General features: G+C 46.1%; 1 protein-coding gene across 2 annotated transcripts in view; it reads left to right on the top strand.

Annotated features, from left to right (window-relative positions):
* The window catches only part of GALNT14 (polypeptide N-acetylgalactosaminyltransferase 14), a 1,192,033-nt gene that overhangs the window by 311,194 nt on the left and 854,959 nt on the right, over positions 1 to 25,880 (top strand). For both annotated transcript variants that reach the window (XM_069233809.1, XM_069233810.1), the window contains exon 2: positions 5,692 to 5,861. In XM_069233809.1, coding sequence (XP_069089910.1) covers positions 5,692 to 5,861 — 170 coding nt within the window. The remainder of the gene's footprint in view (positions 1 to 5,691; positions 5,862 to 25,880) is intronic.

The following is a 25,880-nucleotide window of genomic DNA, read 5'->3' as shown; positions in this document are numbered from 1 at the left end:
GGAAAAACTGTGGTACCTGACAGTACTCAACCCCATGGTAGATTGGCACAGAGTAATCAGGCTTAACCTAGAGGCAGTGTGTAATTTATTTGTGCAAGACCTCAAACATTAAAACAGTGAAAACACAGCATAAAAAGATCACACACCAGGGTACAACGAATTAGCAATTTATTAAATCAAACAAGACCAAAATGACGAAACTCCAATCAATAGAACCGGAGGTATGCAATTTTTAAGATTCCACTGAAAATAGTACATAAAAGCACAAAGAGCCAACTGTGGTTATCTGGTCGTGCCAGACCAGGACAAGGTCACAAGTTCAGGCTGACCACGATGGAAAGGGGGCAGCTATGTGGACCCACTTGGGGCTGACTTCACCATAAATTAGTATTTTAATTTAAGAGTCCAGAGACACCCAACATGAACCAGTTATCTCTTCCCATTTGGAAATTACACTTTTAAAATGTAATAAGGTAACTCAAATGTAGTCCTGTGGGAGACGTAGGCCTGGCGGTAATGAACAACACATTTAAAAGTTTTTTTACTACTAGGACCTGTAAAACATAAAAATGCATGTCCAAATAAAAAGGAAAAATGAGCCTGGCAAAAGGTTTAATTTGCTAGTTTGACATGGCAGTTTACAACTGCACAAACAAGCTTTGCAATGGCATACTTGAGACATGTTTAAAGTGCTACTTAAGTGGGTAGCACAATCAGTGGTGTGGGCCCACTGGTAGCATTACCTGTAGTGACACTTTACTAGGAACTTACAAGTAAACTAAATATGACAGTTAGTAATAGGCCAATCTGCCATGTTTTAAAGAGCACGCACAAACACTTTAGCACTGGTTAGCCAACTAAAATGAATCCAGCAAAAAGTGGAGGGTAAAAAGTAAAATATCTGGGGATGACACTGGAGCAAGGGTCCAACACTTCCTATCCCCCTCCTGACCTTTTCACCATCTACTCCTGTCCTTTGTCCAGCACTGGCCCCTTGCACAAATATACATCTTTCACATCCACACAGAATTGGGATTCCAGTGTAGAATTTCATCCATAAAAAGTGGCTGAGCACAGTTATTACTTATTCTCTGAAGCTGTTTCTCCCAAGTAGATGGAGTGTAAGGTATTGGTGACTTCCAAAGAAGTGATGATAGACCAGCAGGTACAAGATAATTTCCATAATGTTCAGCTTGTATGTTTGGAGGGAGGCAACGATGGAGAAGTACAGTTGGTATGTTGTGTATTGTGCTGATTTTGTTGCTGAAGTAATGCAAGAGCTAGGTGTGGAGTTCCAATGTGTGTGTGTCTGTCAAGGAGCTGGTTGCAAGGGAAGTGAATTCCTTCTCCTATAGAAGAGAATTATTTAGAGTTGTTGGAGCTGCTTTGCATCTATTTGGACAAAAGTGGGCATTTGAAGGGTCTGGGAAGCTAGTGGTAGACCCTAAGGACTGATCTGTAAATGTGTCTGTAATTTTTGTGGGTGTGTGTCGCTATTCGCTTTCCAGCTGTTTGCTGTGGTATTGGAGAGACATAGGTCATCTGTGCAAGCTTGTGTGCGATCCACTCTTTTAGAAGTGATGGTTTTCAGTAGGGCCAGGGTGCCTGTGCAGGAGGTGTATCCGGGATTGATATTGGTGACAGATCAGGAGAGGTTATCTGGATCTGGTGGGCAGCAGGTCTAGAATTTTGTGCTACATTTTCCTTGGATATCTTGTTCCATTTGTGTTGGATGGTTTCAGTGGGCGCAGTTCCATAATATCATGGTAGGTACCGGACAAATCTGATGAGATAGAGTTGTCAATAAGTGAGTGGAGTGAGCTTGCCCCCTGTGATGTTGGAAGGTTTGTTGTGGTTTAGAAAATTGTGGTCCTCGAGTTGAAAGTTGAGGTCATTGAGGAGGATTAAGGAACTGAGGTCAAGAACCAATGGGATGATTTAGTTTAACACAAGCTTTTTTCGATCGAATAGATCATCAAAGCAACGTACAATAATAAATAGAGAAATATAAAATCAGAAAAGTATAAGATATGATTCGATAAAACCCATACAGAAATACACAGTAAAAATCTTATCGACTCAAGTTCAAAGCTCATTGCTAATAGCAAAGTTTTGTATACGCCATGCTGCTAGCAAATACTTGCTAACGGCTTGTATTAAGGCCTTAGAATGATGACTTTTTAAGACCCTCAAAGCAGAAGCGCAGTCTCTAATCCCCAGTTCCCGGCCCATGATACAAATCCACTTTGACCTCAGAGAAGAACATGCGGGACAAAAAAACATAAAATGTTCAACTGTCTCAGATGTTGTGCCGCATACAGGACATTTATCAGATACTGTTTTTGTACCCCATCTGCACGTCAAAGACTTCAATGGCAGCGACCCGAAACGAAATCTGGCATATAAACTTTTGTCTAAGATATCTGGTATGGTGTCTAAGTACAGTTCAAATTGCGGATACCATTTAAAGTCTAAAAAAAGATTTGTTAGACAACCTTAAGATCTATGAATAATGTAATCGTTCCATACATAGGACCAATATACTCGTTTCAACACTTTAGAATGAACTTTCTCAAGTTTATGTGGTTTTTCCCAAAGGTCTCCAAGGCCTAAGTTGTTAAACCATTTGGAAACATGTTTTACCCAAGGAATAATAGTGGAATTGGGGCATTTTAACAGGTCTAAAAGAGAGGACTTGTAAACACCTAATTCAGGTACAGTCCATAGTCTAACCCAATAAAGGAGTGGTCTTAAAATAATTAGGTCTGCTATCCGTCTCAGGCCCAGATCTAAAAACAATGGAATCAGCGGAGTACTAGAAGGGCAGGCACATAAAGCCCTTGCAAAGTTATTTTCTCCAATAGTTAGCCTATTGCAATCGAAGAAGCCCCAGACCTCCGCTCCATAGACAGCAGCTCCTTGTGCTCTGGCAATATAGATCTTTATTGCCGGGGAGACAGTTTTTGTTGTTGTACCTCGAAAAAAACGGAGGATGGACGCTGCGTCATGTTGCAAGCGGGCAGCACTTTTGTTAACCTGGTCTGCCCAATGTAAATTATCAGAAATCCTCACGCCCAAATAATCGATAGAGCTGACCTTATCCAAGAGTTCGCCTTCCAGACTGATAGTACATTTCTTCTGCGCTCCAAAATGGAGTGCCATTAGCTTAGTTTTCTTGTGGTTCAGCTCTAGGCCGAACTCGTGGCAGAAGGAATTAAATCTATTAATAAGAATTTGTAGGCCCATTGGTGATTTGGAAATAAGGAGGGAATCATCTGCAAACAGAAGAATTGGGATTTTCTGAGCGCACAGGGTTGGTGCATCATTCTGGCATGCCATTAAAACCTGTACCACCTCGTTGATAAAAATAGAAAATAAAAACGGTGCCAGCACACAACCCTGGCGAACTCCTCTGTTTGTAGTGATTTTGTCTGTTAATTCACCAGAGTTACCCCACCTCACTTGCGCATAGGTGTCTTTATGCAGTCTCTTCAAAAGTTGGATTATATTAGCTGGGGTCCCTATTCTGTATAACACCTCCCATAGCTTCTCCCTTGGAACAAGATCGAAGGCTGATCTCAAGTCAACAAAGGCGATATATAACGGCTGTTTTGCAAGAGCTGTATATTTCCAATACAGCACGGCCAGCCTAAAGACCTGGTCCACTGTACTAATCCTAGATCGAAACCCTGCTTGAAGTGGAGAGAGGATCTGTTGGTCCGTGGCCCAATTAGTAAATCTACCTAGAAGTTGTTTGGCAAATATCTTTTGGAGGTTGTCTATGAGACTAATCGGCCTATAATTATTTGGGAGGTTTACGTTACCCTTTTTGTGGATGGGAATAATTTCAGCACCCTTCCATGTCGTAGGGATCTGCCCCCCTTCAGAAATTTTATTGGAAAGTGCGTTGATATACCAGGTCCAAATAACTGGCTCGGATGAATAAAGATCCCCCAGAATTTTATCTAGACCAGGTGCTTTCCCAGATTTTAGCGAGCGGATAGCCTCTGCAGTTTCTTCCATAGAAAAATGGATAGGGCCCTCAGCGATCTGTAAACCCCCTTCTGTTGGAATAAGTCTGTGGGTCGCATCCAAGGTGAAGAATGGATCTTGCCCCATTTCCGTGCTAGCTGGAATCACAGGAGTATCAATTTTATCATAGAGGCTTGAGAAGTGTTCAACCCATTTTTCTGGTTGTATATGATATCTTGGGCTGGTTCTACCCTCTTTCCCTCTCTTACTCAACAACTCCCAAAACAGCTTATTGTTTCTGTGGCAACCAACAGCTCCTGCCAGATTGTTTCTTCCCAAGTTTTTTTAGCTCGAAGGATGGATTCCTTATAGATACGTCTGGCTGATTGTATCTCCCCGGAGTTCCCTTTATGATGGCATTTTTTAATCCTGTCTTGGCCCTGTGGCAGGATTCGTCAAACCATGAGGTATTAGCCGATGGGCCTCCTTGCTGTCTTGGTCCAACCTTCCTATAAAAGATACTTTGCAATCTAGTGACCATATTTTCGTGTATAGATAAAAGTGGGATAGCATTAAAATCACAGTTATGGTATGGGGCCAAATTGTTTGTTGCGTGAGATCTACTCAGTTTTTATTGACAATGGGATGATTAAATCTTCCATGGTGTTTCTAAAATTGGATCTGGGTCTGGGCTGTCTGCAGAGTAGGGCCGCTCCCAGGGTGTTTTTGGTTGAGATGTTCAGTTTGTCACTAGAGTTTGCAGAAGTAATGGAACAGTGGACGTTTTCTTTGTAGGTGATGGCTAATCTCCCTCCAGGATTGCTCTATTTTGTAATGTTGTAGCTATGAGGCATGGCCACTGCAATGGTGGAGGTGGGTGTCGGGCTGAACAAGGCCTCCATGAGGAAGAGAAGGTCCAGGGGGAGTTGGGCAGGAGATCACAGACTTCAATGTCATGTTTGACAAGTGACTGGGTGTTGGGGAGGACGAATGTCAGGATGGAGTGTGTGCTGTGCATGTTAAGAGGGCCTTGGATGTGTGCGTGGATGAGGAGGGTGGTGCTGGGCATTGTTGGCATCGAGACATGTGGAGAAGCCGCAGGCTGCACAGGAGAATGCACCTCTGGTGCTGGTGTCTGAGGCCCGAATGCAGTGTCAGAAAGGAATCGGTGTTTGGGGGTGGAGGTCAGAGGCCTAGCAAAATCTTGGCCTTTGGTGGGTGGGGACAGACCAGGGATCTTAGTGCTGGGTGCAGATGGGCTTTCCTTTGGTGTGACAGTGGCACATCCACTTTGCATCTGCTATTAAGTAGTGACTACAAATTACTGCAAAATAACCAGAAATTTCTTTTTGACATTTTGACTGTAGTAAGGAAAATCATTGCACTTTTCTTGATTGCAATCATGCTGTTCTTCGTTGTACAACTGTAGTTGTGACTTATTTTAGTGAATCAAGTAACACATCAAGTTATATTTTTGTAGTTTGAAATAAATGTCTAAAAAAATTTATGTTTCTAGTTTGTGATATTTCCTAAAGTGATTTGTAACAAAAGTTGGGCATTTACTGTGCAGTACCATGTTGCCATTTGAGCTTGTAACCTGACATTGACTGAAATCGAGCCAGAGATTTAGATGAAAGAACGTTTGGTGGCTGATGTTTTATAGTTAGTGAACACTGTTGAAGAGTAACTGACTCCCTTCCTGTCCCTTCTTATGCGCAGGGCACGGATGTTGACTGGGATGATCTCTGGGACCAGTTTGAAGAGAGGCGCTACCTAAGTGCACGGAAATGGCGGGCCGGAGAAGACCCTTATAAACTGTATGCATTCAATCAGCGAGAGAGCGAGAGACTTCCCAGTGACCGAGCCATTCGAGACACCAGACATTACAGGTAATTTCATTCTTTTCAGAATTGCTTATAGACACTGTAAACACCTTGCAACAGGACAGAGTAAGTGATACTGCGTAAAATAAAGTTCTTCTGCTGTAAGACTTATAGTTTACGTCATGCGTGTGTTGTTTCTGAACTATGGGCTATCAGTCCCAACAACCCGACCACATAATAAGTACTTTAGATCCTTCACCTAACAAAACACAATAAACACACAACCCACACACAAACATACCTTTCGACCGGGACCCTGATCAAAATGAAACGTCCAAAGCTCTCTGGCGCCATCTATATTGCAAATAACATAAAGTAATGATGTTTGAGCTGGGCAATTGCTTATAACATATCCTACAACCCCAAGACCACAGTTAAAGTTGGCTCATGGGTCAGCAGCCCTTTGCCGCTCAGCACTGGGCCTGGCCAAAAGCTAATACCTGCACTCAGAGTTGCTGACTATGGATGAAGTGGTCTCTGCTCCCCACGTGTCCTTCCACAGTACACATGGCCAGGCTGAAGTCCAGCTGTTAAGTCCTAAGCCTGGCAAGACGTTCAGGCCAGTGAATTCGTTAGTGTCGATGTGATATGTGATGCCATGAGTTATGTCATCAAAATGTTCACATGAAATGGCAGCTGTAAAACATCGGTGATGCAATGAGCAGTTCATTGGAAGGCGAGGTGTTGCTGCATAGCCTGTGAGTTTCAATATTTTTTGGGGGGTTTGTGTTTTTGACTAAAACGTCGCTTCAGCTCATGTTTTAAGGGAATTTCTATTTTTTTAGTAACAGACGTTATATTCAAATTGATAAAAGTACTTAACTTTTAGTGACTTTTTATGGATTTTTGTGTGCTACGCATTGGTGCCAGGCCAACGTAGCAACAGATTTGGCAATGCCTCAGGTCATGCCCAGTGGGTACTGGGTGCACCCTAAGTACACCACTCTCTGTGCATAGGCCCGTTGTACCATGATCTACTCCTTTTGGCTGGTCGATGCAGACTCTGGCCATAGTGTGCAGGCTTTAGCCCCATCCTATGTTTAGTTTCCATCCTCCTCGAACCTGCAGCACATACCATCCGGCTGTGGTGAATGGGCAAAGGGCACAGGGTCTGGTCTTCAGCCGTCCCTTGCTCTTGACACTCACAGGTTGTATCCTTCAATAACGATACCTACTAAGTCTCCCTTCACTGGGAATCTTCCAAGCCAGGACTTTTAACCCTGCCCTCCAGGCCATGACAGGTTCTGCAACAAAACAGGGCCTGCAAGCGGGTTTCATGCCAAAGAACCCACAGTGCGGGGCTCTTGGCCGAAATGAAGTCGTACTGAATCCATCGCTTGACCTTTAGTCATGCCTTGCACCCAGACCTTGTGTCCTGTGAACATACAACGTCGCCTCAGATGGTGCTCAATGGGCTTTGTGCACAGTGTGTGGCCTTTGGTGGAACTCATCCCAGGTCCGAGCTGGGAATCAGGGAAGAAGAAGGACAAAATGTCAACACCGTAGAGGGGAAATATGAAAGGCAAGAGAGCAGAGAGGAATGGAAGGTGTTAGAGAGGCCCGTGATCTCTGAGGGAAAAAGAAAAACAATGAGTGAGATCACAGAATACATGTGGAGAGGCGCAATAAAGAGGCCAGGCAGCACAGGGCGATGGAAGGAAAGAGTAAAGTCTCCAATGGAAGAGGAGAAAGGAGGAACAAGAAGAGTGGTTCGAGAAGGGATGAGAGGGAGAGGGCAGATAGTAAAGGTACAGGGGAGAGGTTAGAAATAGCAGAGGACTGAGGGAATGGTAGGGAGTCGCCAGAGAGTATTGAACTGGAACGACCTCCGAGTAGACATAGGGAAAATAAGGCATGCAAGAGAATGTAGGGCAAAAGGACAAGGCAGAACTCAGCCCATGGAGGATGAAAAGGGTGGAATGACTCACAGCACAAATGGAGGGAAAGACAGAACCTGTAGCACAGGCGGAAGAGAGAAACAGAATAATATATTTTGGAGAAGATGAGTGGAAAGCCAGAGAGTACAGTGTGATGAAGAGAGGTGATTAAAAAAAAAGATCAGAAGTACTGGAGTCAGTTTGACAGAGAGAAAGATGCAGCCGGAATTGGAATAATGAAGTGAGGTGAGACATGTTTGTCCTTAATGCTCACATATTCTTCACATAACTAATTCTCCCCGTGATGCACGTTTTTGGTGGTAAATACTTAGCACGTTTGGAAATTCGTTTGATGGTAGCACCCCTGTGTGATGCACCGATGTTAAATTAGCAGAATAAATTGATGTGAATGTTATAATATCCCTGCATACCTTTCCTCCTCCAACTACATGTAGTTACTGTAATGAATCTACTGTCTACCATGTCCTCTCCTGGACTCTCCAGTCTCTGATTTCAGTGATTTAATTCTCGTTCTTTTATGGATTTTTCTGAGAGAGTGTGACGTGTTTTGTAACTCAACATGTGCAGTTAGCATGCCTTCTATTCTTTTTACCCAATGCTAGATTCTCTCCTTGAAACATAGGCTGTGTCTATTTTAACCTGTGGATTGTCCCTTTTGCATGAGGTATTTCCAGTGCTTAATTTGAGCCGGTGGTTGCCGGTGGGGGGCACGAGCACCTATTTTTGAGGGTCCTATTTCTCCAGTTTTCCCGAGACCAACGTAGGGAAAAACAAACAAATCGAAAAAAAAGAAAGGAAGAGAAATACAGAAAATGGGTCACCAAGGGAGAAAGCAGACATCCGTAAGAGTGAGATACCAGAGAAGAGAGTGCCTCCAGTGGCTTGAAGAGGCCTGAAGTTGATTTGGGATTGTGCACCCTTGCTATTTGCGCTCTAATCATTGTGCCACACTTCTCCACTAGCAGTGCTTTGAGCACCAGCACTTACATTTTACAAATAAAGCATGGGTATTTCCCTTGTCCAAGTCATGCTTTTTGATTTATATGGCCTTCTGTTTTTTTATCGTTATTTCATTTTTTTAATGATTGTAATGCTACTTTAAGAATGACTCACCCCAATCGCGCGATACATTTTACATTTGTCTCCAATGTCTGTTCCAGGGGTATCCCATCATCTATTTGAATGTTATATTTTCTGCGTTGCTATAGCGAGCAACGGCTTGCGCTGCCGAACTCAGTAAACTAACACCTAAAATCCCCATCTAAAAAAAGAGGGCTTTTACGTAGCTATGACGTACTGTCCTCGAAAGGAAACTCTCTTAAGGAGAGAAGCTGATGGGATTTGAAATGTCAAAGACATAACATATTCTAGGCTGCAGGTTCTTTATGGCTCAATTCATAACTTACCACAACGTTCTATCCACAAAGGACCATGAGCACTTTTTCATGCCATGGTGTAAGCTAATGCCTCTCCTTTGACATATCACCTTCTTTTTTTGGACTGATGCTGTGCTGCTGTTTTTTGTAACTCTGTGCTCTGCTAACCAGACCCCAGTACATGCACTCTGACCCCAAACACATTTCACATTTGGCTATGCTCCTGATTGCCACAGTTAAACTACATATAAGTACCTAATCAAATCAAATCAAATCATTAACATTTATAAAGCGCGCTACTCACCCGTGCGGGTCTCAAGGCGCTAGGGGGGAAAGGGGGGGTTATCGCTGCTCGAACAGCCAAGTCTTTAGGAGTCTCCGGAAAGCGGAGTGGTCCTGGGTGGTCCTGAGGCTGGTGGGGAGGGAGTTCCAGGTCTTGGCCGCCAGGAAGGAGAAAGATCTCCCACCCGCCGTGGAGCGGCGGGTGCGAGGGACGGCAGCAAGTGCGAGGCCAGCGGAGCGGAGGGGGCGGGTGGGGACGTAGAAGCTGAGGCGTCTGTTGAGGTATTCCGGTCCCTTGTTGTGGAGGGCTTTGTGTGCGTGGGTGAGAAGACGGAAGGTGATCCTTTTGCTGACTGGGAGCCAATGCAGGTGTCTCAGGTGTGCGGAGATGTGGCTGTTGCGGGGTACGTCGAGGATGAGGCGGGCCGAGGCGTTTTGGATGCGTTGCAGGCGGTTTTGGAGTTTGGCGGTGGTCCCGGCGTAGAGGGTGTTGCCGTAGTCTAGGCGACTCGTGACAAGGGCGTGGGTCACGGTTTTTCTGGTGTCGGCGGGGATCCAGCGGAAGATCTTGCGGAGCATACGGAGAGTGAGGAAGCAGGCGGAGGACACGGCGTTGACTTGCTTGGTCATGGTGAGAAGAGGGTCCAAGATGAAGCCGAGGTTGCGGGCGTGGTCTGCGGGGGTCGGTGCGGTGCCGAGGGCCGTGGGCCACCAGGAGTCGTCCCAGGCGGACGGGGTGTTGCCGAGGATGAGGACTTCCGTTTTTTCAGAGTTCAGCTTTAGGCGGCTGAGCCTCATCCAATCTGCGACGTCCTTCATACCCTCTTGTAGGTTGGTCTTGGCGCTGGCGGGGTCCTTGGTGAGGGAGAGTACAAGTTGGGTGTCGTCGGCGTAGGAGGTGATGATGATGTCGTGCTTGCGTACGATGTCGGCGAGGGGGCTCATGTAGACATTGAAGAGTGTCGGGCTGAGCGATGAGCCTTGAGGTACGCCGCAGATGATCTTGGTGGGTTCTGAGCGAAACGGAGGGAGGTAAACTCTTTGGGAGCGGTTAGCGAGGAAGGAGGCGATCCAGTCCAGGGCCTGGCCTTGGATCCCGGTGGAGCGTAGGCGGGTGATTAGGGTGCGGTGACAGACGGTGTCAAAGGCAGCCGAGAGGTCGAGGAGAATGAGGGCGACTGTTTCACCGTTGTCCATCAGGGTTCTGATGTCGTCTGTGACTGAGATGAGGGCGGTTTCCGTGCTGTGGTTGGTTCGGAATCCGGTTTGTGAAGGGTCGAGCAGGTTGTTGTCTTCCAGGAAGGTGGTCAGCTGTTTGTTGACGGTCTTTTCTATTACCTTGGCTGGGAAAGGTAGAAGAGAGATGGGGCGGAAGTTTTTCAGGTCGCTTGGGTCAGCCGTAGGTTTCTTTAGTAGGGCGTTGACTTCAGCGTGCTTCCAGCATTCGGGGAAGGTAGCAGAAGAAAAAGAAGAGTTGATGACGGTCTGGAGGTGCGGGGCGATGATGTCGTCGCCTTTGTTAAAGATGAAGTGCGGCAGGGGTCCGAAGGGGCGCCGGAGTGGATAGAGTTCATGATGGATTTGGTTTCTTCCGTGTTGATGTGGGTCCAGTTGTTGAGGGTGATGTCCGGGGAAGCGGGTTCAGTGGTGTATGGTTGGGTCTGGTGTCCGAAGCTGTCGTGGAGGTCGCTGATCTTGCGATGGAAGAAAGTGGCGAGGGATTCGCACAAATCCTGTGAGGGCGTGACGGCGTTGGCGCTGGCGCTGGGGTTGGAGAACTCTTTGACGATGCTGAAGAGTTCTCTGCTGTTGTGGCTGTTTTTGTCTAGTCTGTCGGTGAAAAAGTTCCTTTTGGCAGTGCGGATCAGGTGGTGGTGTTCGCGTGTAGCGTTCTTGAGGGCGGTCATGTTGTCAGCGGTGTGGTCCTTGCGCCAGGCCTTCTCAAGGGCACGACAAGATTTCTTTGATTCTTTGAGGGTGTCAGAGAACCAGAGAGGTTTTTTGGTGTTGGTCTGTCGATGCGTGCGTTTGAGGGGAGCAAGGTTGTCAGCGCAGTTGGAGATCCAGTTTGTGAGGTTGAGAGCTGCGTCGTTGGGGTCGGTGGTGAGGGTGGGTTGGTTGGCGGCGAGAGCGGAGAAGAGTTGCTCTTCAGGGATCTTGTTCCACTGTCGATGAGGGATGGGTTGAGTGCGGAGGTGGGAGGTCTCGCGTCGGAATGTGAAGTGGACGCAGCTGTGGTCGGTCCAGTGTAGGGCAGAGGTGTGGCTGAAGAAGACGTGTTTGCTGGCGGAGAAGATAGGGTCGAGCGTGTGTCCGGCGATGTGGGTGGCGGTGTTCACCAGTTGTTTGAGGCCGAGGTTGGCGAGGTTGTCGAGCAGGGTGGTGGTGTTGGGGTCGTTGTTTTGTTCCAGATGGAAGTTGAGGTCGCCTAGGAGGATGTAGTCCGGTGAGGCGAGGGCGTGCGGGGAGATGAAGTCGGCGATGGCGTCGCTGAAAGAGGCGCGAGGTCCGGGAGGACGGTAGACGAGGGATCCTCTGAGGGTGGTCCTTGGGTCGGTGCGAATCTGAAAATGCAGGTGTTCAGCGGCGAGGGGGGGGTCTTCGGTGGAGGTGGTGACGCTGATGGAGTCTTTGAAGATGATGGCGACACCTCCTCCTACTTGGTTGGTGCGGTCTTTTCTGGAGATCTTGTAGCCTTCAGGGATGGCGGTAGCGATGTCTGGAGCAGAGGAGGCGTTCATCCATGTCTCCGTGATGAAGGCGACGTCCGGGGCTGTGGAGTCCAGGAGGTCCCAAAGTTCAACGGCGTGCTTGTGGACGGAACGAGCGTTGATCAGGATGCACTTGAGGTGGTTGATGGCGCGTGGGCTTGTGGTCGTGGTAGTTGCGTGGTGGAAGATGCGTTTGCAGGAGTTGCAGGCGAAGGGTCCATGGGTGCGTTTGGGGTGAGCTAGGAAGCAGGTTTTGGAGCGCCCTGGGTTGAGGGCGTGGAGGGTGGTGGGGTCGTAGCGGATCAGCGTACCATATGATACCATATGTACTCAGGGCATGTAAGTTAAATGTCACTAGTGTACTGCAGCACATGTTTTGTCACCACTAAAGTGACCATGCAACACATGACAGCAGGCCTATCTCCAGTAGCCTGGCTGTGTAGGTTTAAAATGCAATTGTGACCTGTCAAAAACATCTTTTGACTGGCCAAAGCCCTCTTTTAAATATTATTTAGTCACCTCTAATGTAGCTCCAAGTCCCATAAGGTGGGGTACCTGATATTTAAAAGAAGGGCCTGTAAATATTTGATGTTAAAAAACATGTAGCAGGTTTAACTGCTCCACAGGAAAGCATTGGGAATTAACATTTGATAAAGTGATAAAGATATCTTCCCTTGTGAACTAGATAAAAAGTTAATTCTATGGCCTCTTTATTAGTTATTACACATCCAATCCATTGGCAAGGTCAGATTTTTAACAAATGTTCCCTAAAGGATGCTTATAAAAAGTAAGCTTTAGCCTGTGGAATCCCACTTACCTGAGCTTCCAGCTGTCATCTAGGAGCTGAATAGTTCCTTGATAAGGTGTAAATAGACTCCAAGAGCTGTGACAAAGGAGTTGGGTGTGGAGAACTATCCTGTTCCCATGACAGAATGACCATTTTGGCAATGCCAGGGAACTTAATTGTCTTTAAAAGGGCTTGCTCTGTCACAAGCAAATGTAGCTTGCAGGTTGGCCTGCCACCTCTATTATGTCATAAGCCAGCCAGGCACCAACTCAAGTGGGAGAGGAGCTGTCCCCAGAAACCATTGTGAGTGACCACAGAGGAATGAGTGCTCATTTTCCTGGGCACTGCACGATTATTTGCAGTAGAGAACACAGAAACAGCTGCCCAGGGATCTTTTTCCTGTTTGATAAGCAAAGACCTAGGAGTAAGCCCCATCCACAGGCTAGTGGCAGGATAAATGTGGCACCTTGTAGCACCCTCTTAGGGTCTGCTGGACCTGTGGAAGACAGCAGGTGGACTGTAACTTCTGTTTTGACCTGTGAGGAGAAGCCTAAGAGCTAGATCTAATGACCTCCGGTTTAGCTACAGGGGCACAAAACCTATAGTAAGCCCTCTTTCCAGAAGAGCCCAGCTCATGAGTTTCAACTGAATCTGCCTGTGGACCTTGCTGGTGACTTTTGTTGGAGTGAGTCCTGACTGTTCCTGAGGTTTTGGAAACCTTGGCTAGTGTTAGTGTACTCATCCTGCCCAACTACCAAAGGTAGGACTTAGACATGTTTTCTAACTTTTTCTCTGAAGAGATGGTGGAAGAATGGGAATCCAGCTTACTGGTCTGCCTTGCGGGAGGAGATCTGATTTTCTGAAAAGTTTCTAAGACTGAACATAGAGGGATTCATTGAGAGTGCTGCAACACCACAACTGATCAGTATTGAGACATTCCTTGGCACAATGCCAGATTTGGCCCAGGCAGAGCTTCCCCCTCCATTGTTGACAACTGCAACCCACCATCATGAGACTCCGTTCCAGTTTGCAGTTTACCCAGATGATGAATCATTCATTACCACCTTTTCTACAGAAAATATGTTAAGTCCAAAGGTAACTCTTTGACTGGTACCTACATGGGTCATGTATCTGACCCATTATCCATCGTGCTCACCCTGACACCTTACCCTTGTTCTGGTATAGTGTAACCAGTTGCCCACGGTTGGTTCTGTGCTCTTTTTGTTGTGAGTGGCATTAACATTTTTATTATCTTTATTTTATTTAGGATTTCATAAATTCATCTCTATCGTTCTTCATACTGAATTTTTGTCTTTTTGATCTCTTTTTCTTCATTAAAATATTCTATATTTTAGAAATTGTAATTGGATTTGTATTTGTTAATGGTTTTGATTTTTTTTGTGTTTTGGTACTTCTAAATGTTCTACACATAGAGAGCAGAGGTTGAGCTCAGCTTTAAATTCCTGAAACCTTTACTAAACTTAACAAGAATAGTGGCATTTTTACTTGTGGTTTGACTACCATGCACCCCAACTAATAATTCACTTTGCCACAGACTGAGGGACACCAGGGATATGTCTCTTAAGGTGGCGATCTCGACTGCTATATCAGCCAGCCAGCTTTGACCCCCGGAAAGGATTATTTTACCGCCGCAAAAAAACACTCTCCAACTGGAAGCTCTTTGGATTTTACCACCGTCAACTAACCAATTTAAGAAGGTGACCAAAAAGCAACTGAAAGCATTAGACCATATAAAGCATTTGTAACCTCTTAACTGTAAAAAAACACTCAGACTATACAACTGCTATATTTTCAGAAAACGTGGCACTGGTCATGTGGTCACCTCAATGGCTAAGGCAGTTGGATATTCTTTTATTCGTTACACTTCTTACTAAATCCACTTTTGGAATTCTGTTATGCGTGGCAACAAGCTGCCAATTAAGTGATCACAAAGTTGAATCCGTAACACAAGTTATATGCTCATGCCCCAATTTAGTAAGGGAAAGAAGAAAATGGCTAAAACTACCTTTTCTGAGAAGTAGCTGCCACTACACGCAATAGGCTGTGAGTTATGCTTTGAGTGGCAAAAATAGGCACATATCACAGTGCCTGATCAGGTGAATAAATGTGGTTAATTAACTGCTGAGTGCAAAGGAGGGAGGGAAGATGGGCACTCCTCAGTGAATTAGTGTTTCATAGGCTAAGATAGAAATGAAATGCTAGTTCCTTTTTTATTTGAAATAGAAACTAATCGGTATGAAAAAAATAGTTGCTTCATACAGATTATTTATATAACAAATTCAATGGATGCATTCCTGATTTATCCTAGTACTGGCATTCTAAGGATATCATATTGTATGGTCGTGTATTATTTGTGGTTTTTAATCTGTGTATTGTCCTTAGATCTTTTTTTATGGATTAGAACAATCTGAGGTTTTCAAACTTTTAAGCCGTGTAATGACTTTGTTCTTTTCCTTACATTTTCTGTTGCCATATCTATATTTTATCCTGCTCCCTCTAGTGCTGTTTCTTTTTGTATCACTGCACTGTTGAATCCTTTCATGGTTTTAATTAACTGAAATAAAGGTTATCTATCTTAATAATTCACTTTCTCACACTTGGGCTTTAGGCTTTAGACGGATACTAGTTTCCCTGCAGAACTTCTCTTTCAGATACTCTCATATTATAGCACTGTAAACCGTGTCTCAAAATGTGTAAGAAGAATGCTCCTGAGCCATAGTCCATAGCGTGGGCATCATGGCCCACTAGTAAACAAGTTACACTCAGTTAAACCTCAAAGTAACTGCGAAGCAGCATGTTGCCCACCTTGCAACATCAGACTTGCTGTTACGTGTTTGCCTTTCATCTACTGCTGTTATTCAGAACTGGCTGTCCGTTCTTGCTGCAGACTGGAGTTTCCCCACATTAGTCTCTAGAGGTAAATCTACTGGATTCCAGCTTCAGAGTAAACCACACCTCGATCCTCTTATTACTTACGTCACAAGAGAGTTTAATTTCAGTTATGTTTTCTGATTTGGCCCCCCTACTACGCCAAGCTGCTATGAACTTCTGATATAATAATTTCACTCTGCAGTAGTTGGAATCTAGCACTCATTAAACAGCAGTCACATGGTGCACGGTAATCTTTTCTAAAAAGCCCACTATTTTGCCCATGCACTGCACACCAGAAACTAATGACATCATCATAATAGTCTAAAGAAGACTAAAAAATGAGTGAAACATTTGTCACTGGTTCTCTAAAACTGCCCAAATAATGGCATTAATTGATGGATTTACACCAATGACTCAAGTTGTGATTGTTTTGTTAGGCTTGTGTTGCTCTTAGCCTGCAATGGCATCTCCAATGCGGTCTGCAGTAGAAATACATTTCTAAATGAATAGAAAGGTAACAAGTTGCAGTTGCTAAATTACTGTAAATGTCTTTCATTTTCACAGCTCTGTAAACGAATACCTTGAATTCGTAGCTTGCTACTGTATATTGCTTTAAAGCAGTTTCTAATACAGCTCATTCGTGTTATTTTTACAATCATACGAAAAGCTGAGTTGATGCTATTCCAGTGCTATTTGTGTGTACCAAGCTAGGCTCTGCTACAGCGTGCCAAGTTTCCATAAATGCCAGAGGGCTATGCACGTCTGGGCTCTCGTTAAGTCAGCTCTCTAATTATGCCACAGATATAATGATGCCAGCGACGTTTACAGAATGCTCTACACCAGGGCTCTGAGCATGACATGGCCTATTGAGATCATATGTGTGCATTTTTTACAGAAAGGTTTTGATTTTGAGAGATGACCGGAGAGTTTGGGGTATTGAAGTCTCTGTCACTTGCTTTAGGAGATACTCACAGAGACCCGAGAAATCAATGAACCGTTCTCAAGCCTTAGGAATTTACATTTGTATACCTTGCGCTTTAAGGGTAGGATGAGGGAATGAACTGTGTCTAGATATTCCTTACTTCTTTATGGAAATGTAAATTTCCAGCAGCAGTATTTGTTAGTATCGGGAGATAAAATACATTTTAAAAGGATCCATTGGAAGACTAAGGCGTGGTCTGCATTAACCTCATATAACCACCACCTTGGTGGTCTGGTTGTATAATTAAATTGTATATACTTTAACTTTTTTGGAGACTTTATGACCATATTCTGACACCTGCTTCAAGTTCTTGTCCTACATTTCCCCACTCAGATCCAATTCACACTTGTCCTTAAGGCTGGTTTAGCTAGTCTTTGTCATGAACTGTAGGGCCCTGTACAGCCAAGTTACTTGCCTTCTGCATGTGCCTAGGTTCTACATCTCCAATTACTAACTCTCCATGTAGTGCGTTTGTCAGGGCACTTCATAGTAGAAGTTAGCCTGCTGGGAGTCTGACTGCGTCCATCATTTAATGGTCTCAGCATTCCCGACGAGTAGCAGCCACCCACTGTCACTATACCCATCTTTGTCTAGGCTTTGTGTTGCCTAGCCATAAAATGCCTTTAGTAAACTCACTAATGGAAGATATGGAGCATATGGAGCAGAATCTGCCTTATCATCATTAAACTTGTTCATCAACACTTCAACACAGTATGGGTCAATCTGGGCTTTTAACATAATTGATCCCACATCCCATAAAGAGGCTGGCCAAACCTTCATCAGTCATTGTTCCCTTGCATAACCACATTTCATGTGACTATGAAGCTCCCAGCCACTATGATACCCTCTGAAGTTGTGCCTCTCGATAATAGTGTTCAAAATGTGCTTAGGTCAACCTCCATTACAGGAAGTTTCAACTTTTCAAGGGCAATCTGGTGTCTGCCTGATCCCATGAACCGAGTGCCTAATTCTCAAAAAATATTCTAGGGGCCCACACGGGAAGAGGGATGAAAATATATATAACACAGAGAAGCATCGGCATCTTGACCAGTGCGATTTTGCCTATAGCCAGGATGGACAGAGTATTCTAAAATTCTTTCTCAAATTCTCAGCTATTAGGTCCCTCTCAGTGAGAGAAAATTCATACTCCGAGGTACCTGAAGGTGTGTGTTTCCCAAATGCCATGGTCCATTAACCTGGAGGGACCATCCCCATTAAAATGAATAGGTGCATTGCAGTTGTGTGTGTGTTAGAATGATCAGAAATATGTGTATTCACCTGATTGGTGTTCTAGTTTACCCCTGTGTAGGTGGATGAAACTACAACTGCCTGACCCTCTTGCAAGAACAGATATGGAGCTACCTATAGTAAATGTCCAGAGTGATATACCATAGCATCTAACCAGATAAATTGTGATGTTGGAACAATTTATTTTTGAAAGTGATTAAGTCAATGAAATCCCTAAAAAGCCTAGGCTGACAGTAACCCTATCTACTCGGAGAAAGCTCATGATTCATGCTGCTCTGATTAAATCAAATGGGCTACACAGAGGACTGATTTCGGTGTCTCTCTGTTTTGAGCTCCAGACATTTCAATAATTGTTGGTTCAAAAGTGCGAATTATACCTCTACTCTGCTCGTACATTCTTAGTTTTGTTACTACATTTTGGCACACCCCTGGGTAATCATCTCTACCTCTGCAATTGTCGCACAGTCCCTGCTGAGCAAGCAATATCCATGAGGAAATACTGGTACCTCCGCTGCCATAGTTGATGCATTCTAGGTCGCCCAGTCCTCACTACTACTCATTCACCGACTGAGCACTCATGTATTAACGTAATTCCATGTCATTATCATTTATATTAAGTGCAACTTCTTGGTTGGTACTCAGCATTTATTTACATTTAGATTGCTGGACAAATTCTAATGTTTTCTATTGTGTTGATGTTTTTTGCATGGATAGTGAGTGCATCCACATATTCATGTAATAGCGCCTCTTAAGTGAATCTGCGGTGAAAAACTGTTTTTGTGCTATATCCTTGCCCCAGTTTTTCTCCTACTAGACTGTTGTTTTCATTATGCTTTTTCTGCATATACCACTCCATGATGCCAATTGCAATAAGACTTTTTTATTATAAAGTTAACTTACACAGGACTTCGCTGAAGGATCTGAAGGTGTATTTTCTGATGTGACCTAGACCTCTACAACCCCAGACACATCCTTGATCCCTTGGTGTTCTTATAGATTGTTGTGATTGCTGTTAACAATTCTCTCTGTGTCACTGTTTATATATGCCTGTTGTATCTGTCCAGTTTATATAAAAACACCCACCAGTTAGCGATGAGTTGAATTTTGTGGCAGCTATCATCTCAAAGTATTTGGAAAGTCAACAATTTGGAAAAAGGATGAGACTTCTTCTACCTATAGTAACACTAGGGTGCAACCTGATAAATGGACCAAATACATTAAATGGGCCGAATGGTATCAATTAATACTTCAGCATCTAAGCCAAGTGACTACTTATTGTCATGAATACTATAACAGGAGTATAACTAATCAGAACCATGGACGAAGAAACCTGTCGTGGTCAACTTTGGTGGTAGGACTAGGATCAGTACAACATTGTTTGGTCGTTCCCAGTATTTCTTTCTTGTGCAGGGGTGTATTGTAATACATTCCTTGACATACACATTCCATGAGGCATGTTATTATTGTACCAAACGTTACCGTTATGCATGGGCTCCCAGTTTTCAGACCTGAAACGTTTGATTGACATACAGAAGCCACAACTCAAATGCAAGAATATTGGACATGTGTCGAAATTTATTTTTTACTTCAGCTATTTCAACTATTATTAATGCCTTGGTCACAAGCTTGGATGTATAATCAGTAAGCGTCAGGCACACCTAAATTTTAGATAAGTGTGATTAAAGTAACAGTATGCCAAAACTATTTTTGTTTAATCTGCTAGCATATTTTTTTCTTTTGGAAAACATATATAACAAGCTCACTTAGACAATAACTATAGATGTCACCGTGCAGTGTTATCGAGTTTTAAACAATAATAATTTAGTGGCAAACATAGATTCATGGTAAATAAGATGCAAGGATCATTATAATAAAGCCTGCCATGCTGTACTTGAAAGCCTGGGTAATAGATAAACCAGTTCTAACTAGGCTGATCCTTTTCCCACAGAATGGGTTAGCTTTTGATGAGGTATAAAAACAACTTTTGCAGGTTGGAGGCAATGGTCTTGAATTGCTGGTACGAAAGCATGGAGGATTTTATTACTTTTCATCCAGAGCCATCTATCTGGAATGTGGGACAGGCTAGTGGGCAGGCACAGCAGATAGTAACACAAGAACCTGCGTATAGATCATAAAAATAATCCTTGTATGAGTGAGCCCATGGTGGTGGCCTGTTGCCAGCCAACTTGTATTTTTTATTTTCAGAAGTGTCTCTGGTGTTAAAAACACCAGTGTTGGTTTGCATGAGGGTATGCTTTTGATATTAAGCAAGCCCTTGAAGATGCTTCAGACCCCAGGGTTCTGTTAATTTCAAAGACCTGCAGAACATGGTTTGCAGGGATTTTCTATTTTCTACCATAAATGTATAAGAGTATTGATATATAGGGATGGGAGTTTTCTTACTATTGGACTCAGAGTTGTCACCAACCAGTGGTTAATGTGGCGTATACGAAAATCTGCCCATCACCACTGGCTGCCTGGAAGAGGACTGGGGTCCAGGCTTACTGACCTTCGGGAACCAGATGTCTCATAATGCTCATCACCTGTCCCCTCAGATCACCTAGCATCCTGTGCCCTCAAGGAGACAAAAGGCTGAAGATGAGCATCTTGGCAGAAGAACCAGCAGACTCTTGGGCACTGGGAACACTGCTGGATCGGTGGTTGGAGTGAGAGGTTGTCCCTGCCTCCCACTACTGAGCTGTGACCTGAGCCCTCAAACCCTCCTGGCAGCTTGCAGAGTAACCAGGTTGGAGGTATCCAGCATATGAAGCAATTGGGTCTCTTGGCTGCAGTAGAAAACAGTTGTGTCGATGTCTGTCTCCACCTTCGCCTGTGGCTTGAGTCCTCCAGAATAGTGCCATGAAGATTAAAAGCATTTGAGTGTACCAGCTCGAAAGGTACCTGTTAGAAATGGGGTTTTTGGTTGGCAGTCAGGTTACCCTCTGTCCAAGCAAAAAGCCCTCACTCTAGTCAGGGTAAGTCACACACTATCCAAGATTATCCTGTGCCCACCCTCTGGTAGCTTGGCACGAGCAGTCAGGCTTAACTTAGAAGGCAATGTGTAAAGTATTTGTGCAATAAATCATACAATACCACCATATAGCACCACAAAAATACACCACACAGTGTTTAGAAAAATATATAATATTTATCAGGATAATTGTAGGTCAAAAAGAATAAAGTTGCAATGGAAAATTGTAGAAATATCACAGGGAAGTGATATAAAGGGGGCCACCGACCACGGGAGCACCGCCAACAGGCTGGCGGTGCTCCCACGAGCATTCTGACCGCGGCGGTTCAGCCGCGGTCAGAAGCGGCAAGTCGGCGGGCTCCCGCCGACTTACCGCTGCTCGGGGGAATCCTTCATGGCGGCGGAGCGCGCTCCGCCGCCATGAGGATTCTGACAGCCCCTACCGCCATCCTGTTCATGGCGGGAAACCCGCCATGAACAGGATGGCGGTAGGGGGTGCCGCGGGGCCCCTGGGGGCCCCTGCCGTGCCCATGCCAATGGCATGGGCACGGCAGGGGCCCCCGTAAGAGGGCCCCGCAAAGTATTTCAGTGTCTGCCATGCAGACACTGAAATACGCGACGGGTGCAAACTGCACCCGTCGCACCCCTGCAACTACGCCGGCTCAATTCTGAGCCGGCGTCCTCGTTGCAGGGGCATTTCCTCTGGGCCGGCGGGCGCTCTTTTGGAGAGCGCCCGCCGGCCCAGAGGAAATGTTAGAATGGCCGCCGCGGTCTTGTGACCGCGGTGCTGTCATTTGGCGGCGGAACCTTGGCGGACGGCCTCCGCCGTCCGCCAAGGTTAAAATCAGGCCCAAAGTGTCTTAAGTCTTTAGAATGTAACAAAAGTCTCTTTCAAGCACAAGTACCTGGTTAGGAGTGGAAAAATCTCCTCAGAGGGCCACAAGAGAAGAGGTGCGTGGAAAAAGGGTGTGTGCGTCGATTTCTCCCCAGCACACACGGACTTGCGTCGTTATTTTCCACGCGGGGAAGTCGGGCGTCGTTTTCCGGCGCGTGGACAGTCTCTTTCTGTGGATCGCGGGGATTACCAGATGTCCCGGGTCGGTGCGTGGATTCTCCTGCTTGTTCTCCGGCTGTGCGTCGATCTGCGGGGCTGCGCGTCGAATTTGGCGAACTCACGGCAGGCGTCGCGTCGATTTCTCCTCTAGACTTCGATCTGCGGGGCTGCGCGTTGAAATTACGATCTCACGGCAGGCGTCGCGTCGATTTCTCCTCTAGAGGTCGGGCGGCGTTGTCCTTGCGAGGCCGTGCGTCGGATCTTCGATCGTCCCAAGAGCGTCGCGTCGATCAGCGTCGGTGTGCGGCGTTTTTCTCGCCGCGAAACAAGCTGTGCGTCGAAATTTTCGGCGCACGGAGCGTCCAAGTAAAAGAGAGAAGTCTTTTTGGTCCTGAGACTTCAGGGAACAGGAGGCAAGCTCTATCCAAGCCCTTGGAGAGCACTTTCACAGCCAGACAAGAGTTCAGCAAGGCAGCAGGGCAACAGCAAGGCAGCAGTCCTTTGTAGAAAGCAGACAGGTGAGTCCTTTGAGCAGCCAGGCAGTTCTTCTTGGCAGGATGTAGTTTCTGGTTCAGGGTTCTTCTCCAGCAAGTGTCTGATGAGGTAGGGCAGAGGCCCTGTTTTATACCCAAATGTGCCTTTGAAGTGGGGGAGACTTCAAAGAGTGGCTAAGAAGAGCACCAGGTCCCCTTTCAGTTTACTCCTGTCTGCCAGAGTCCCAGTAGGGGGTGTGGCAGTCCTTTGTGTGAGAGCAGGCCCTCCACCCTCCCAGCCCAGGAAGACCCATTCAAAATGCAGATGTATGCAAGTGAGGCTGAGTACCCTGTGTTTGGGGTGTGTCTGAGTGAATGCACAAGGAGCTGTCAACCAAGCCCAGCCAGACGTGGATTGTAAGGCACAGAAGGATTTAAGTGCAAAGAAATGCTCACTTTCTAAAAGTGGCATTTCTAGAATAGTAATATTAAATCCGACTTCACCAGTCAGTAGGACTTTGTATTACCATTCTGGCCATACTAAATATGACCTCCCTGCTCCTTTCAGATCAGCAGCTGCCACTTCAACAGTGTATGAGGGCAGCCCTAATGTTAGCCTATGAAGGGAGCAGGCCTCTCAGTAGTGTGAAAACGAATTTAGGAGTTTTACACTACCAGGACATATAACTACACAGGTACATGTCCTGCCTTTTACCTACACAGCACCCTGCCCTAGGGGTTACCTAGGGCACACCTTAAGGGTGACTTATATGTAGAAAAAGGGGAGTTCTAGGCTTGGCAAGTACTTTTCAATGCCAAGTTGAGGTGGCAGTGAAACTGCACACACAGGCCTTGCAATGGCAGGCCTGAGACAAGGAAAAAGGGGCTACTTAAGTGGGTGGCACAACCAGTGCTGCAGGCCCACTAGTAGCATTTAATTTACCAGCCCTATGCACATAAAGTGCACCTTACTAGGGACTTATAAGTAAATTAATAGTCCAATCAGGTATGATTCCAGGTTACCATGTTTTAAGGGAGAGAGCATATGCACTTTAGCACTGGTTAGCAGTGGTAAAGTGCGCAGAGTCTATAAACCAGCAAAAACAGTGTCCAAAAAAATGGAGGGAGGCAGGCAAAAAGTTAGGGGTGACTACCCTAAGGCTGTCAGGTCTAACATGTGTCCCCCCCAGCTGAAAGTGGGGAGAGCTACCCGACCTCCTGGGAGCTCTCATCGCTAAGGCGGAAGTACCTGGAGAGACCATCAGCATTGGCGTGGTCAACCCCTGGGCGATGTTCCACCGTAAAGTCCATCCCCTGTAGGGAAATGGACCACCTCAAGAGTTTTGGATTCTCACCCCTCATCTGTATGAGCCATCTGAGGGGCCTGTGGTCTGTCTGAACCCGGAAGTGAGTCCCAAACAGGTAGGGTCTTAGCTTCTTTAGTGCCCAGACCACAGCAAAAGCTTCTCGTTCAATAGCACTCCACCTCTGTTCCCGTGGTAATAGCCTTCTGCTAATAAAGACTACCGGTTGATCTCTGCCCTCCTCATTCAGCTGTGCTAGGACTGCCCCTATGCCATGCTCTGAAGCGTCTGTCTGCACGATAAATTCCTGGGAGTAGTCAGGGGCCATGAGTACGGGGGCCGTGCACATGGCTTCCTTCAGGGCGTCAAAGGCTTTCTGACAAGCCTCTGTCCAATTCACCAACCTAGGTTGCTTCTTGGAAGTGAGTTCTGTCAAGGGTGTTACAATGGTACCATAGCCCTTGACAAATCGGCGGTAGTATCCTGTGAGGCCTAGAAAGGCTCTCACCTCCGTCTGTGTTCGGGGTGGTTGCCAGGCCTTGATAGTTTCAATCTTGGCCTGGAGTGGCTGCACCTTGCCACCACCCACTAGGTGTCCTAAGTACACCACGGAACCCTGCCCAATCTGGCACTTACTGGCCTTGATGGTCAGGCCTGCCTGTTGCAGGGCCTGAAGCACCTCCTTGAGGTGAAGCAGGTGTTCCTCCCAGCTGGAACTGTAGACAGCTATGTCATCCAGGTAGGCTGCACAGAAGGCATCCTTGCCAGCTAGGACCCCGTTAACCAACCGTTGGAAGGTAGCGGGGGCATTTTTCAACCCAAACGGCATCACCCGGAACTGGTAATGGCCATCCGGGGTTGAAAATGCGGATCTTTCCTTGGCCCCCTCAGTTAGGCCGATCTGCCAGTACCCTGAAGTAAGATCAAACGTACTCAGGAACTGGGCAGCGCCTAGCCTGTCCACGAGCTCATCAGCTCGGGGGATGGGGTGAGCATCAGTCCGTGTGACTGAGTTGAGACCCCGGTAGTCCACACAGAACCGGAGTTCTGGCTTCGCACCTGGGGCAGTAGCCTTAGGGACCAATACCACTGGGCTGGCCCAGGGACTACTGGATTTCTCAATGACCCCTAGAGTCAACATCTTGGAGACCTCCTCCTTGATGCTGGCCTTCACCTTATCCGACAACCTGTAAATTTTGTTTTTCACAGGGAGACTGTCACCGGTGTCAATATCATGAACACAGAGGTGGGTCAGCCCAGGAGTAAGGGAGAACAGGGGGGAGAACTGCTCCAACAGCTCATAACAGTCTCCTTTCTGATTTAGAGTCAGGGAGTCAGACAGAATGACCCCGCTTACTGACCCATCACCTTCTTGGGCAGAGAGGAGGTCGGGGAGAGGTTCACTCTCCTCTTCCGTTCCTTCATCTCTGACCAGAAGCATGTTGATCTCCGACCTCTCAAAATGAGCTTTTAGTCGGTTCACATGGAGCACCCTTAGGGGATTCCTAGGGGTTTTGAGGTCCACTAGGTAAGTGGCCTCCCCTTTCCGCTCCTTTATTTCAAATGGGCCAGACCAGCGGTCCTGGAGAGCTCTGGGCTCTACTGGCTCCATTACCCACACTTTGTCTCCAGGTTGAAACTCTACCAGGGTGGCCTTCTGGTCATACCATTGTTTCATCACCTCTTGACTGGCCTCAAGGTTATCTTGGGCTTCTTTCCAGAAGCGGGTCATCTGGTTGCGGAGGGCCAACATATAGCTGACCACATCCTGAGGGGGTGTCTTTGGAGCTTTCTCCAATCCCTCCTGGACAATGCTTAAGGGTCCCCTGACAGGGTACCCATAGAGAAGTTCAAAGGGACTGAACCCTACCCCTCTCTGGGGGACCTCTCTGTAAGCAAAGAGAAGGCATGGTAAGAGGACGTCCCACTTACGCCTCATGGCCTCAGGGAGGCCACCAATCATGCCTTTCAGGGTCTTGTTGAATCTCTCCACAAGACCATTCGACTGGGGGTGATAGGGTGTGGTGAACTTGTAAGTTACACCACA

The sequence above is a fragment of the Pleurodeles waltl genome, chromosome 5 (genome assembly GCF_031143425.1).
Source record: "Pleurodeles waltl isolate 20211129_DDA chromosome 5, aPleWal1.hap1.20221129, whole genome shotgun sequence".
Classification (NCBI taxonomy): Eukaryota; Metazoa; Chordata; class Amphibia; order Caudata; family Salamandridae; genus Pleurodeles; species Pleurodeles waltl.
Note: the sequence above shows the minus strand (reverse complement) of the source record. Positions and strands in the feature narration are given on the sequence as shown.